General features: G+C 54.0%; 1 protein-coding gene across 6 annotated transcripts in view; it reads left to right on the top strand.

Moving 5' to 3' along the window:
- The window catches only part of EPHB2 (EPH receptor B2), a 185,043-nt gene that overhangs the window by 124,655 nt on the left and 47,348 nt on the right, over positions 1–13,040 (top strand). For all 6 annotated transcript variants that reach the window (XM_077150911.1, XM_077150912.1, XM_077150909.1 and 3 more), the window contains exons 4-5: positions 11,019–11,174; positions 12,425–12,760. In XM_077150911.1, coding sequence (XP_077007026.1) covers positions 11,019–11,174; positions 12,425–12,760 — 492 coding nt within the window. The remainder of the gene's footprint in view (positions 1–11,018; positions 11,175–12,424; positions 12,761–13,040) is intronic.

Raw genomic sequence — 13,040 nt, 5'->3', positions numbered from 1 at the left:
AGGAAGGCCCAGTGTGTGGCATCAACCCTGATTATAGACGGAGGAGATGAGGCTTGGAGAGGAAATAGATGCGGTCGGACCTAAACCAGGCAGAGCGAACAGCACATGCAAAGGCCCCAGGACAGCAGGAGGCCATTGTGGCTGGAGTAGAGCGAATGAGAGAGGCGGTAGTGGGAGGTGAGGTCAGGGAGGCAAAGGGGGCTTTGTAAGTTGTTTTGTTTTTACATTTTTTATTGTGACATACAACATATACACAAAGAAAGAAAGAAAAAGCAATAATGTTCAGGTTTTGACTCCAAGGTGGGGGTGGCTGGAAGGCTTTGAACAGGGAAGCCACATGGGCTGATTTCTGTTCTGCAGGGACCCCCTGGCTGCCTTATTGACAGCAGTCTGTGATTAGGGGTGAGGGGAGGTGGGAAGGCAAGGGCAAAAGACAAGAAACCAGTCAGGGGGACACCATTCCTCTGCCCTGCTTTCTTCCCTCTAAATTGGGCATCAGAGTCCTGAGCTGCAGCTGCAGCTGCAGCTACCAGCTTGCTGTGTGGCCTTATGCAAGTTACTGTCCCTCTCTGGGTCATGTTTTCTGAGGCCCTTGGACCAGAAGATTACGAAGGTATGCTGACTTTCAGTGATACAGACCCCACCTCCCTCTTGGGGCTCACCTACCACCTCTCCGGCCTTGAACTTCATGTTACAGCAACCCCAACTATGTGGCACTCCCCACACCCACCACACAATATCGCATCTCCATGCCTTTGCATGGGTATCCCCTCTGCCTGCAGCACCCTCTCCCACCAGTGGCCCTACGTGTGGACCCCCATGTTTTGGCACATCTCAGGCTCAGGTGGTGTCTTCTCACGCCTTCCTCGTCGCTCTGTGGGCACGTTTGCACACCATATGCTGGCCTTTCAGAGAGACTAGAATGAAGTGGCTGTGGAGTCAGAGCTGGCTTCAGATCTCAGCTGGGTCTCTTGAGTTGCCTCATGTTTTTGAGCCACAGTTTCCACGTCTGTGAAATAAAGATAAATGTATTTCCTACTCCCAGGGTCAAGGTGAGGATTCAGCAAGATTGTAAAGCGCTTAGCCTAGTGCCGGCTCATGGTGGCTTGTCTGGGATCTGTGGAGCCAGATTCTAGCTGCAAGGAGAAGGCCACTGAATGAACATCCGGGACTTCCCCCGGACGGCGTGGCCCCAGCTCTCTGGAATGGCCCAGGCTCGGCCCCAGGACAACCTCCCAGCAGCCCCATGGCCTGGGGGCCTCCTGTCACCAGCACCCACTCACCCCTGCCAGCCTCCCCCATCAGGGCCTGGTCAACGCTGTAGGCAGCCACACAGCACTTGGAAATGTCCTTAATTGCTTCACCAGAGTGGGGAGTCCCCCTGCAGGCAGATAATTAAAAAGTTCAGAGCTTGATTAATTGGGAGGAAATTGGAGGAATGGGGCTGCCTGCTGGGCGGGCGGGCGCTCTCAGCCCCCACTGTGGGGGAGCGGGGATGGCGTGAAGGGAGGCAGACCAGAGTGGGGCTGGGGGCCAGACAGTGGGTTCTTGGGGGCTGGAAGGCCTGGGCCATGAGATGCCCCTCACCCACCTTTGCAGGTGTGGGGTTCAGGGTCTGGCTCCACCAGGAGACTATGAGTAACCCACCCCTCCACACACACATGGTGGAGGAGATGACATCAGGGCACTTGGGGGTCCTGAAAGATCTGGGATAGAGGGACCTACAGGTCGGTCGCTTACTGAGCAGATGTGGAGCATCTGCTGGGTACCAGGCAGTGAACAGGGCAGGCCTGGAGGTGTCCCCCATGGCACTCACAGTTGGGCAGGGGGAGGTGGGGAAACAGATGTTCACCAAATGTCAAGGAAAAGGAAGGTAGAGTGCTTTGAGAGCCCATTCCTGGGGTGGGGTTGGAGCTTTGGCGGGGCGGGGGGCACTCCAGAGGTCCAGAACGAAATGTCCAGTCAACACAAGGTCACTGACCGCAAGCACAAGATTTGACCTTTCTGGGTCTCAGTCTATCAGTTGATCACAAACACTTCTGAGGCCCTCCTGTCTGTCACTCTTGGCCAGACCCTGGGGCTGAGGGTGCAGGACACGGAGGGTGCTCGCCATCCCCGAGCCCACAGCCTGGTGGGAGAGGCAGGCACTTACAGCCCGTGTAATCGTGCAGCAGCAGAGTTGAGGCACCAGTGCTTCCGGAGCGCGGTCTAACCCAGCCCTGGCCGGGGATGGTGTCCTCGGAGAAGGCCCAAAAGGCGATTTGGGCTGGAGCTGAGATTGTGGGGACCCAGCTGGAGCTGGGACAGCATTTCAGGTGGAGGAAACTGCCTGAGGAAAGGCCTGGAGGTGAGACTGAGCATGGCTTGTGCCACAAGCTAGAAGCCGCTGGCTGGGACCGGAGCCCCGGGCTGGATGGAGTGTGGGCAGGTGTACCCCTCCGCGGTTGGACTAAGCAGGTTGGACTCCCTGTGGACACAAGAGAGCCCCTGAAGGCCTCGAGCAGAGGGGTGACTCGGACAGAACCTCTCCTGTGGAGCTGGCCTGGGAGGGGTGTGTTAATACAGTTCCTTCCGCTGCCTTCTGACTTCTGTCGTCCTGCCAGCTGATGGCAGGGGGAGCTGGGCATGTGGGGGAGGCAGGGATGACTGAGTCACCACAGCAGGGGGACAGCCCTGAGGAATTCCCTGGATTTTTTCTGGCTGGGTTAAGGGAAGGAAAGGGGCAAACCCATCAATAGAGCACTGGGGACCTTGGGGTGGGGGAGTTCAGAAAGAGCTGGACTATGGAGGCACACAGCCCCACCCCGAAATCCCTGGGGATTTTGGACAGGGACTTCCTTTCTCCAAGCCTCAGTTTCCTCTTCTCTGAAATGGGGATAACACCACCTCCTGCACAGGGTGGTCATGAGGACTGATGACGTCAGAGGGGTGGAGGCTCCTGGCCAGCGCTGGGCATCCTCTTCCCATCCCAGGAGCTGGCAGCCTGCCTCTAGAGCGGCTTTGCCCAGGGCACAGAGGATCGGGCGCCCTGCCCAGCCCAGCCCAGGGGACTCCGCTGGGTTAACCTCGGCAGCAAAAGCAGGAAGTGTGCAAAATACAAAAGCCACTTTGCTTGAGGCAGACCTCAACCCCCACCCAAACAGCCACAGACCGCCCTGGCCCGTTCCTAACATACACACAGCACAAGCCCCTGAAAATATGCAAATTCGTTGTTGAAGGAGAATGCAGGGCCCAGGACTGGGCACGTCGGCCTGTCCACCACCAGGGTCCCAAGGCTCGAAGAGGCCCTAGAGATGTTCCCGTCCGTGCCTTCCTTTGACAGATAGAGCTGAGGCCCAAAGCAGGCAGGAGGGGAGCCCAGGAAGACAGAGCAAGGGGTCACAGAGGCAGCCAAGCCCCCGGCCTCCCAACCCTGGGCTGAGGGCTCTTTCCTCTGTATCACTCCAACTCCTCTCCCCAAACCCAGACTTAGAACTTCCTGGAGATCTCAGGGCAGGGAAGAGAGCCAGCTGCATCTCAAACCTGGCGTGCTCAACCTGTGCCATGATCACACACACACACACACACGCACGCACACACACGCACGCACACACACACATCCCCAGTGGCCAGCAGTCAGCCTGATTAAAGAAAGGCGAGCCAGTCCCCCTGCTCAGGTGTGGCCTCACGGGCAGACTGGGGCCTTGACTCTCAACGACCCAGTGCTTAGTGCAGAACACGGCTTAATAAATGCCTGTTGAATAAATTTACAACTCATCTCCGCTCCTATACCTGAACTTCTGAAGACCGAACCGTGTCCTCCTCATCTCTGTATCCCCAGGGCTTAGCACATAGTAAGTGGTGGGTCAAGAATGAATGAATAGAATAATAGCAAACACTTGTATAGTACTTAACATGTGCCAGGCACGCTTCCAGATGCTTTACCTATATTAATGCATTTAACCTGCCTAACAAATACAAGGTCAATGCTATGGGTATCCCCCTGTACTGACAAGAAAAATGAGGCACAGAGAGGTTAAGTAACTTGCCCATGATCACACAGTTAGCAAGAGGCAGGACTGGGATTCAACCCTGACAGTCAGCTCCACATCCATGCCCGAGTTCAGTTTCCTCAGCCCTCCTGCTCAGGTTCTTTGGGAGTGGGAGCTAGACCACGGGGAGCAAACCTTTCTGATGCCCACCTTTGCCCAGGGCCACAGACAGAGCCCTTTGGTCTACAGGATCCTCATGGAATAAAGAAGCCCACTGGGCCTGGCCAAGTGGCTGACTCTGCTGTAGCATCAATTCAACTGGAGATTCTGGGAGGAGAGCAGAGTAGAGGCAGCAGGCCAGCCAGGGAGGCTTTGAGGATCATCCGGTGCCAATTAACAGCCCGGCAGTGCCAGGCCCAGATGGAGCCCTGCCTCGGCCTCACTCAGGACTCACTTGGTCAATTATCACCTATCCCCAGAGCCCAGGGGACGGGCGGGGGAAAAATCTGTTTCCTTGTAATCTTCCCTCCCTGAGGCTGGCTGCCATCCCTGTCCTGAGTTGCCTGGCCAATGGCTCTGAGCATCTGCAGAAGGATGGTGCTGACTGCTTTGGACCCTGAGTCCCGGATTTGGGGACTTTGCCCTGACCTTGCTGAGTGAACCCAGCAAGCCCCATCCCCCCAGTGGGCCTGATAAAAAGATCTCCAGCCCTGACATTCAACCACACCACTGGGAAACTTCTGGATCCAGTTGTACTTGGGGACAAGGTCTTTGGAATCATAAAGGCCTTAATCAAACCCCAGCTCTGCCAAATGTTTACTTGGGGCCATCACTTCACCCTGTTTGAGCCTCAGTTTCCCCAACTGTAAAATGGGGATAATAATTGTACCTACCTCAGAGGGAAGTCATGTGATTCTAGTGAGAGAACCCATGTAAAGCACTTAGCACTGGGCCTGGCATCTGCAAAGCACATAATGAATAGAAATAATTATTGTCCTTCTGTGCTGGCTGGATGAGTACTAATAATAGCTAACATTTATACAGCAATTGCTTTGGGTTCTAAGCACTTTTGTATATAATCTCATTCATTCTCACAGTTCACTGTTGCTCACCCTCAAATTGCTCACTATTCAGTGGAGACAGACATGCCTTTAGTCATCAAACTGAATTGACTGAGCACCTACTATGTGCAAGATAAGTCATGGATGGTTTGAGTGCAATGGTGGGCTGGATCCAGTTTATACCTGCTTGGTTTGCTGGTACTGCCCAGTGTCCACATCTCTTCCTAGCTCAGCATTCAGTCACCTCATGTTGGTAGCCTTGAAATTTACCCTGGTGAGAGTATTTATGCCACAGAAATGGACAAACAACATATCAGGGTTGGATTTGGGGTTTTGTTTGGTTTGGACAGCTGGTTTACCAGCACGGCACTGCAGAGGGAGCGTGCATCCTGTGTGCTATGGTGGAGGTCTGAGTTGAATGCTGTGGGCACCCAGAGAGCAGAGGGTAGGGGTCCCAGAAATGAACACATCTGATTCACCAATCCAACGGGGTGGGGAGGTGGGGGAGAGGGGCATTTGGGCAGAGGAGCCAGTGTATGTGCAAGCCTGGAGTCCTACAAGACAGCTGGGGAACTGCCTGCAGACAAGAGAATCTAAGGCTGGCTCTGGAGAGGTGACAGTTGTGGGGGGAGGGGGGGTGACTTACATGGGACTGAGGGAGTTTCCAGGACTTGAAGCCTCTGGTTTTAAAACTGGGGCTGTGCACAGAAAACTGGGACAAATTGGTCACCCTCATGAACTGACCCCCAGGACCGCCCAGGGGGAGAGCAAATGAGAAAGTGGCAGGTTGGGGGCAAAAGAGGGAATTCCTTAAAGTGAGGGAAGTGGAGAGGGACTCTGAGGATGGGAACCTGATGAAATCGAGAGCATAATTGTGGTACCCAAAGCTGACATTTACTTGGTTGAGTGTTTTCTTGCATATGTTCATATCTGATTCTCAGGATACCTTATAAGGGGTATATTCAGTCACTGTATGCATTGAGCACCTACTATGTTCCCCCGCTTTGCTGGGGACTAGGCCTGAAAGATGAAAAGGCACCAGCCATGGAGAGAGCAGGGAAAATGTTCCAGGCAGCAGATACAGCATGGCCAAAGACCCTGGGGTGAGAACAAGCTTCTCAACCAGGTGAACCGGAAAGAGGCCCCTGGAGCACAGGGAGGCAGGGGAAGGTGGCAGGAAGTGGGCAGGGACCATCAGGACAGACCTCACAGGTCGTGCGGGCCAGGGTTATGCATTTGGATTTATTCTCGTGCAGTGGGGAGCCAGTGGTGAGTTTAAGCAGGATGTGGTGGGTCTGCACCATCTAAACAGATCACTCGGCCCCTGGGTGCAGGAAGGATTGAGTGGAAGCAGGGAGGCCCATCCAGAGGCTCTTGCTGCCATCTATAAAAAGGAAGTATCATCAGCTCCTTTTCCGGAAGAGGAGACCAAGTCTGAGAAGGGAGGAAACCTGTCTGAACTGCACCACTGTGGAGGTGCAGCCACCAAAGTCTGTCTTCTGGTCCTCTCGTTTTCTTCCCACTTCCTCACTTGAGCATCTGATGTCGCAGGACAAGGTGTGTGAGCTGGGAAGACCTGCCCTGCAAAGTCAGGAGCAGCATGGTCTCTAGTGCCCCGTGGATGGGCGGCTACCCCAGACCGCCCAGGTGGGGGGAGAAGAGTCAGCTGAGGGAGCTGGGGCTCCGCCTTACCCCTCCGGACCAAGGGTCACTTGGGCAAACCTGGGTTCAGAATCTGCCTCTGCTCCTGAGCAGCGGAATCTGCCCCTTCTCCTCTCTGGGCCTCAGTTGTCCAATAAGGGGGGTGGGTTGGCTTTTCTTCTGGCTCCTTGTTCATTCATCCGTCACCCACTGAGTTCCTACTCGGTACTTAAACCAGGTAATTAAAATAAGTTCGTATATAAGTCATTAAAGCAGGCACCTAAGCCCTGCCTAAGGGCTGAGGGAAGACTTCCTGGAAGAGGTGATGCCCCTGCTGAGTCTGAGAGAGGTGAAGGGAGGGCATTCAGACAGCAGGAGCAGGACAGAAAAGGCCGGAGGTATGGGTGGACCCGGGGTGGGCCCTGAATGCATCAGACCTGAGGCGGGGGGGGTGGGGGGTGGGCACCGAGGTTGGAGAGATGGGCCAGTGCCAGCTCCCGAGAGCCTGGAGGCCCTGAAGCATTTGGACTTCCCCTGGGTGATGGGAAAACATTGTGGATTTTAAAAAATAGCTTTATTGGGATATAATTTATATACCATACAATTCACCTATTAAAGTGTGCAATTCAATGGTTTTTAGCATATCCACAGAGTTGTGCAACCATTGCCACTATCAATTTTAAAACACTTATCACCACCAAGAGAAACCTCATGTTGCACCCCACCCCTCCATTGCTTCTCGACCTCATCCCTAACCCAGGGCAACCACTAAGCTACTTTGTGTTTCTGTGGATTTGCCTACTGTGGGTATTTCATATAAATAGAACTAAACAATATGTGGCCTTTAGTGACTGGCTTCTCTCACTAAGCAGAACGTTTTCAAGGTTCCCCTGTGTCGTTGCATGTATCAGTACTTCAGTCCTTTCCGTGGCTGAATAACTTCCCATTTTATGCCACTGTGGATGTGTAAGTGACACGGGAATGTCTATGCTTCGGAAAGTTGGCTCTGGAGCATGGGGTGGGGGAGTGGGAGGGGCCCAGACGACCATGAAGGGTTAAGGAGTGGGAGGGAAGAGCTTTTTGGATGCCCACAGGTGCAGGAGGGTGGCCAAGACGAGCCTGGCTGGGCCCCTGCCAAGGAGGAAAGACCTGCTAATAGTTTGGCTGTAGAAGGTGAGGTGGGAGGAGGTGCCAACGGCTCCTGGTGATCGGGTAGAGAGTGACATCACCTCCTGAGGCGGAGGAGAGCGAGTTCTATGAAGCCCGGTGCCCAATGAATGCCCAGTAGAAGGACCGAGGGGCGGCTGGGCAGCAGAGCTAATGAGGGAAGGCTCCTGGAAGAGACGGCCTGGGGAGAGGGAGAGGGGGCCAGGGCAGCCGGGAAGGCAGTCCAGATGGAGGGGCTGGTATGGCAGCATGGAGTGGAGAACAAACAGCCACCCACCTGCCAGACCCAGGGAATCGCCAGCAGATGGAAGAGGCGTGCTGAGCTGGACAAACTCTCACTAGAGAAGGAGCCAGAGGGTCCTGGTCTTGGGGCCAAAACCCTCGGGGATCCATTAGGATGGCCCTAAACTCTCATAGGAGCCCTGTGTCCCCATTCTACAGAGCAGGAAACTGAGGTTCAGAGAGGTTAACTGTTTGCCAAAAACCAGGGCTGCAGCCTGTGTTGTAACTGTCCCAGGAGCCCTAGGTAGTGCCAAGGTGCTGGGGTTGCCTCCTCATCCAGCCAGCAGGGAAAGGCTAGTGCCTAAGAGGAAGGCGAGAGGGAGGGAGAGCAGAAGGACTCAGCGGCCCCAGGGCCAGCCCAGCAGAGTGGAGAGGGCTGTGGATGGGTGCCCAGAACAGGAACTGCCAATCCCTGCCCAGCACTCATGGGCCACTGACACCAAGTAAGTCACTTACAAGCAGTGAGGTGTGGTACTCATGGAAGGGGCCCCTGGAGCCAGACTGCCTGGCACCAGATTCCAGTTCTGCCACTGAAAGCTCCACCTCCTCCTTGGAAAGTTGCTTCACTGTTCTATGTTTTTGTTCCCCCAAATGAAAATGGGAGTTTTTCACATTGCCTCCGTCCCAGGGCTGGGGGAGCCTTACATGAGTTAATATGTGTAAAATGCCTAGAATATCACCAGTACTTAGTAAGTGCTCAATAAATGTCAGCCATTTCCATATTTATGCTCTGGGGCCCTGGTCTCCCACTCTGTGCAACCGAGGTCCTAACAGCTCCCCAACGCACTCATTGAAGCCCTCATGGGAGTTGCTGTAGCCTGGTTGGTTGTCTCAAAATCCCATCTTCCTCCTTGCCTGGTAGCTCCTTAAGGACTGGACTGGGGCTGGTTCTTCTCCAAGATTCCACAGGGCCTTGTCAGGGTGGCATCAGCCAGGGTGGGTAATTAAGGCGGTTGCCATCTTTGCTGACCACCCTCCGGAAGCTCCCTCTAAGAGGCAGTCAAGGTAGGACCTGCAGGGTGCCATTTTCTAGCATCCCAATGGGAGTTATCCTTCCCTTTTTTATTGGAGCCCCTATTAGGTCCACGGATCTCTGATCACTTTATCGAGTAGATGCTGTCCTGTGAGGAAACTGCACCTCAGAGAGGTCATGCAGTTTGCCCAAGGTCACCCAGATAGCACTACTAGGAATTATTCCACGCACTTTACATGAGTTAACTGGTGTAATCCTCACACCAACTCTATGAGCTAGGTACTGTTGTCCCCATTATACAGATGAGGAAACGGTTTAACTGACTTGCCAGAGGTCACTTAACCTGATTTATGAGGCGGAGCTCGGACTTGCCGGCAGCCTGCATGTTAACCATGGTTTCAGGGCTCTTCTACTTGCCTGATCTCCAAAGCCCATGCTCTTTCCACTTAAGTTAGGCAGCTTCTAGAAATATTTATGGAGTGCCTGCTGAGTGCCAGATTTCTATGCTAGGCACGAGGGATGCAGCTGTAAATCAGATGTGGCTCCAATCCTGGGGGAACTGAGAGCATGACTAGGAGCCCCCTAGACTCAATAATTATTGCAAGAGAGGAAAGGACTCTGAACGCAAGTAATGTAAGCACCAAGGAGGCAGGGTCTCTGAGGCTGGAGCTTTTTGGGGGTTGGGTGGGAAGGTTTTCTAAGATTGGGACTTGGAAGGTGATCCTTGAAGACTGGAACTGAAGATATATTAGGGAAACTCATTCTCAGGGAGGTTGAGTCACTTCCCAAAGGTGACATAGCACCCAGGGGTGGACTGTACTCCAGGGGAGGCCAGTCAGTTGGCTCCATTTCACCTTCAAGAGAAGGAAACTGCCCATAGCAAAGCTCTTCCCTGTTCACTCTCTCACTCCTGCCTGATCCCACCAGGAATCACAGCCCCAGTAGATGAAAAAAGAAACTGAGGCCCGGAGAGAGGCAGGGCCTAGACCCCAGGCCTCCTAACTCCCAGCCCAGGGGAGGGTATATTCTAACACATGCTCACACAGGAAAGTGCAGGGCCTGGTTCCAAATCCCCAGTGTCCCCCTAGAGTGGAGGAGAAAGCTGCAGTCCCCTGTATTGGGAGAACCCATTGCTGAATACAGGCAGAGTGCAAACACTGCCCCCTCAGGCGACTCCTGGTACTGCAGGGCCCCTTTATTTTAATAAACTGATCAATCATCGCCTGTAACAGCTTCCAATCCCTGGGCACCTGTTCTGTGCAAGACTCGTGCCATGAGCCTTACACAGTTGCACCAAATACTCACAATGGCTCTGCAGAAAAGGACCTTAGAACCATAATTTTACAAATAAGGAAACTAAGTCTCAGAGGGGTTAAACCACTGTCTAGTGCTGCACAGCTAGGAAATATCTGAGCAGAGACCCAAACTAGGTCAGCCTGATTCCAGAGCCATTGCCACATCGCCCTCTAAATGCCTTGCACTGCGGTCTCCTAAGATTTAATCATCTCAATTATATGGAGCCCAGGAATTTAGTTACATGAATCAGGGCCCAGTCAGCCCTTTGTAAGCAAGATTGAAACCTGCAGGCACTGCCCCAGACCTCTTCAGATGCCCTCTTGACTGATCCTAGAAGCTGTGGCACAGCCGAGCTTGGGTCAATGAGGAAGGATTGCTGGGGCCCAAGCTGAAGCCATAGATAGCTTCAGGGCCCAAAACCAAGTAGCCTGAAACCTTCTGGGCACAGCTAGGACTGCCACATCAGAGTCTGGAGACTCTACGAGCTTCAAGTGACGGAGTTTCCCAGCAATGGTGCCACATGCCCCTGTGAGGCTGCACGTCGTCCACGAGGCTGTGTGGTCCTTCCAAGCCTTGTGGTCCCTCTGAGTCCCCACTCCTCGATGACTCTCCTTATCTTCTTTCCAGGTTGCCCATCTGGGACCTTCAAGGCCAACCAAGGGGATGAGGCATGCACCCACTGTCCCATCAATAGCCGGACCACTTCGGAAGGGGCCACCAACTGTGTCTGCCGCAATGGCTATTACAGAGCAGATCTGGACCCTTTGGACATGCCCTGCACAAGTAGGTCCTGGGGCCCCTACTTGGCCTCATTGAGTCCCAAGTCTACCTGCAGAAAAGCTCAGATCTGGGGCTGGGCAGTTGTCCAACGAGAGCCAGCCTTTCCTGAATGAGGAGCAGCCAGTGACCTGGTGGGAGGGGAAATGAAAAACTAGTCAGAAAAGGACCATCCGTAGGGCTGTTCATGCTGCCAACGGGCAGACACTGAGGAGCTGGCATCTGGCTCCTTGCCCCTTCCGCTAAGTCGCAAGGAGGATAAAGTCAAGGTCTTGATTCACAAAGAGACAGAGGGGGCTGGGAGACTTGGCAGAGAAGAGTCCACAATGAGCCTTACTCCCAGGTGGTAACTGTGGCAGTGAAGGCTGCCCAGTGTTCTAACCTGGCAGCCACTGCCTGCATCACAGGCCAAGGTTCTCTAAGAAAGGGGTGATTAAGAGGACAATGTTACAACCCTCGTATTCATCAGGAATGGCATTCAGCTGCGAAGAACAGAGAGCTGACCCTAGTGGCTTAAACCATAAGGGTTTATTCTTTTGCATAAAAGGTGCCTAAAGGTAGGCAGATGCTGGGATAGTATGATAACGCCATAGCCTTAAGATCACTTCATAGTTCACTAAAGCTGCTGAAGTTCCAACCATCATATCCATATTCTAGGCAGTAAAAAGGAGGAAAGGGGGAATAGAGAAAGTAACATGCTACAGCTATCTGTCTCCTTTTATTTATTTTTTTCCCCCACATGGGCAGGCACCGGGAATCGAACCCGGGTCTCTAGCCCGGCATGACAGGCGAGAACTCTGCCTGCTGAGCCACTGTGGCCCACCCTGCCTCCCTTTTAAGAATCTGTCCCAACCCACAATTTTCTGGTCTAGCTCAGTGGCCAGCAGTTGCTCACAGGGAGGCTGGAACATGTTGTCTTCTAGCTAGACACATCGCCATCCAGGGTAAAGTTGGGTTCTGTTAAAAGGAAGAAAGGAAAAATGGATATTGGATAGATATAAGCTCAAATGCCTAAGGACTGTTACAAGAAACAGGCTCTGAGTTGGGTAGGGTCCAGGGGGAAAGGTTTAGGCAGAGGTGCCGCAGGATGAGAGCTCTATTCTCAAAACATCTTTGTGGTGGGTGGACAGAGGAAAGGATTTGGAAGAAGCCCTTCGTGAGGCCTGGGCTGGAGCCAGGGCCGCGGGCACCGAGCTGTCTCTTGGGGACCAGTGTCCCCGCGGCCCCCACTGACCTGGCGCCCCTCCCCTCGCCAGCCATCCCCTCCGCGCCCCAGGCAGTGATCTCCAGTGTCAACGAGACGTCCCTCATGCTAGAATGGACCCCACCCCGAGACTCGGGAGGCCGCGAGGACCTCGTCTACAACATCATCTGCAAGAGCTGTGGCTCGGGCCGGGGGGCCTGCACCCGCTGTGGGGACAACGTGCAATACGCGCCACGCCAGCTGGGCCTGACCGAGCCACGCATCTACATCAGCGATCTGCTGGCCCACACGCAGTACACCTTCGAGATCCAGGCTGTGAACGGCGTCACCGACCAGAGCCCCTTCTCGCCGCAGTTCGCCTCTGTGAACATCACCACCAACCAAGCAGGTAAGCACTTCAAATGCAGGCCTGGGCGGTGGGGGGGGCTGCCCCATCATGCTGTGCCGAAGTGTCCTGCCAGTCCTCATTAAGGACTCCCTCACATCCAGAGCCGTGCCTTCTCTTCAAAGGCTTTTCCTGTGATCCAGCGTCCTGGGAGAGTGCTACCTCGCCATCAGGGTGGCATTGACAATGGTGGCTGCCTCTCGTTGAGCGCATTGTGATTGGAGGTGAAAGTGAAGGCGCTGTAACAAAAAGACCCGATGTTTGCTGGTCCCCAGGACACAGA

This window comes from Tamandua tetradactyla, chromosome 2 (genome assembly GCF_023851605.1).
Source record: "Tamandua tetradactyla isolate mTamTet1 chromosome 2, mTamTet1.pri, whole genome shotgun sequence".
Taxonomy (NCBI): Eukaryota; Metazoa; Chordata; class Mammalia; order Pilosa; family Myrmecophagidae; genus Tamandua; species Tamandua tetradactyla.
Note: the sequence above shows the minus strand (reverse complement) of the source record. Positions and strands in the feature narration are given on the sequence as shown.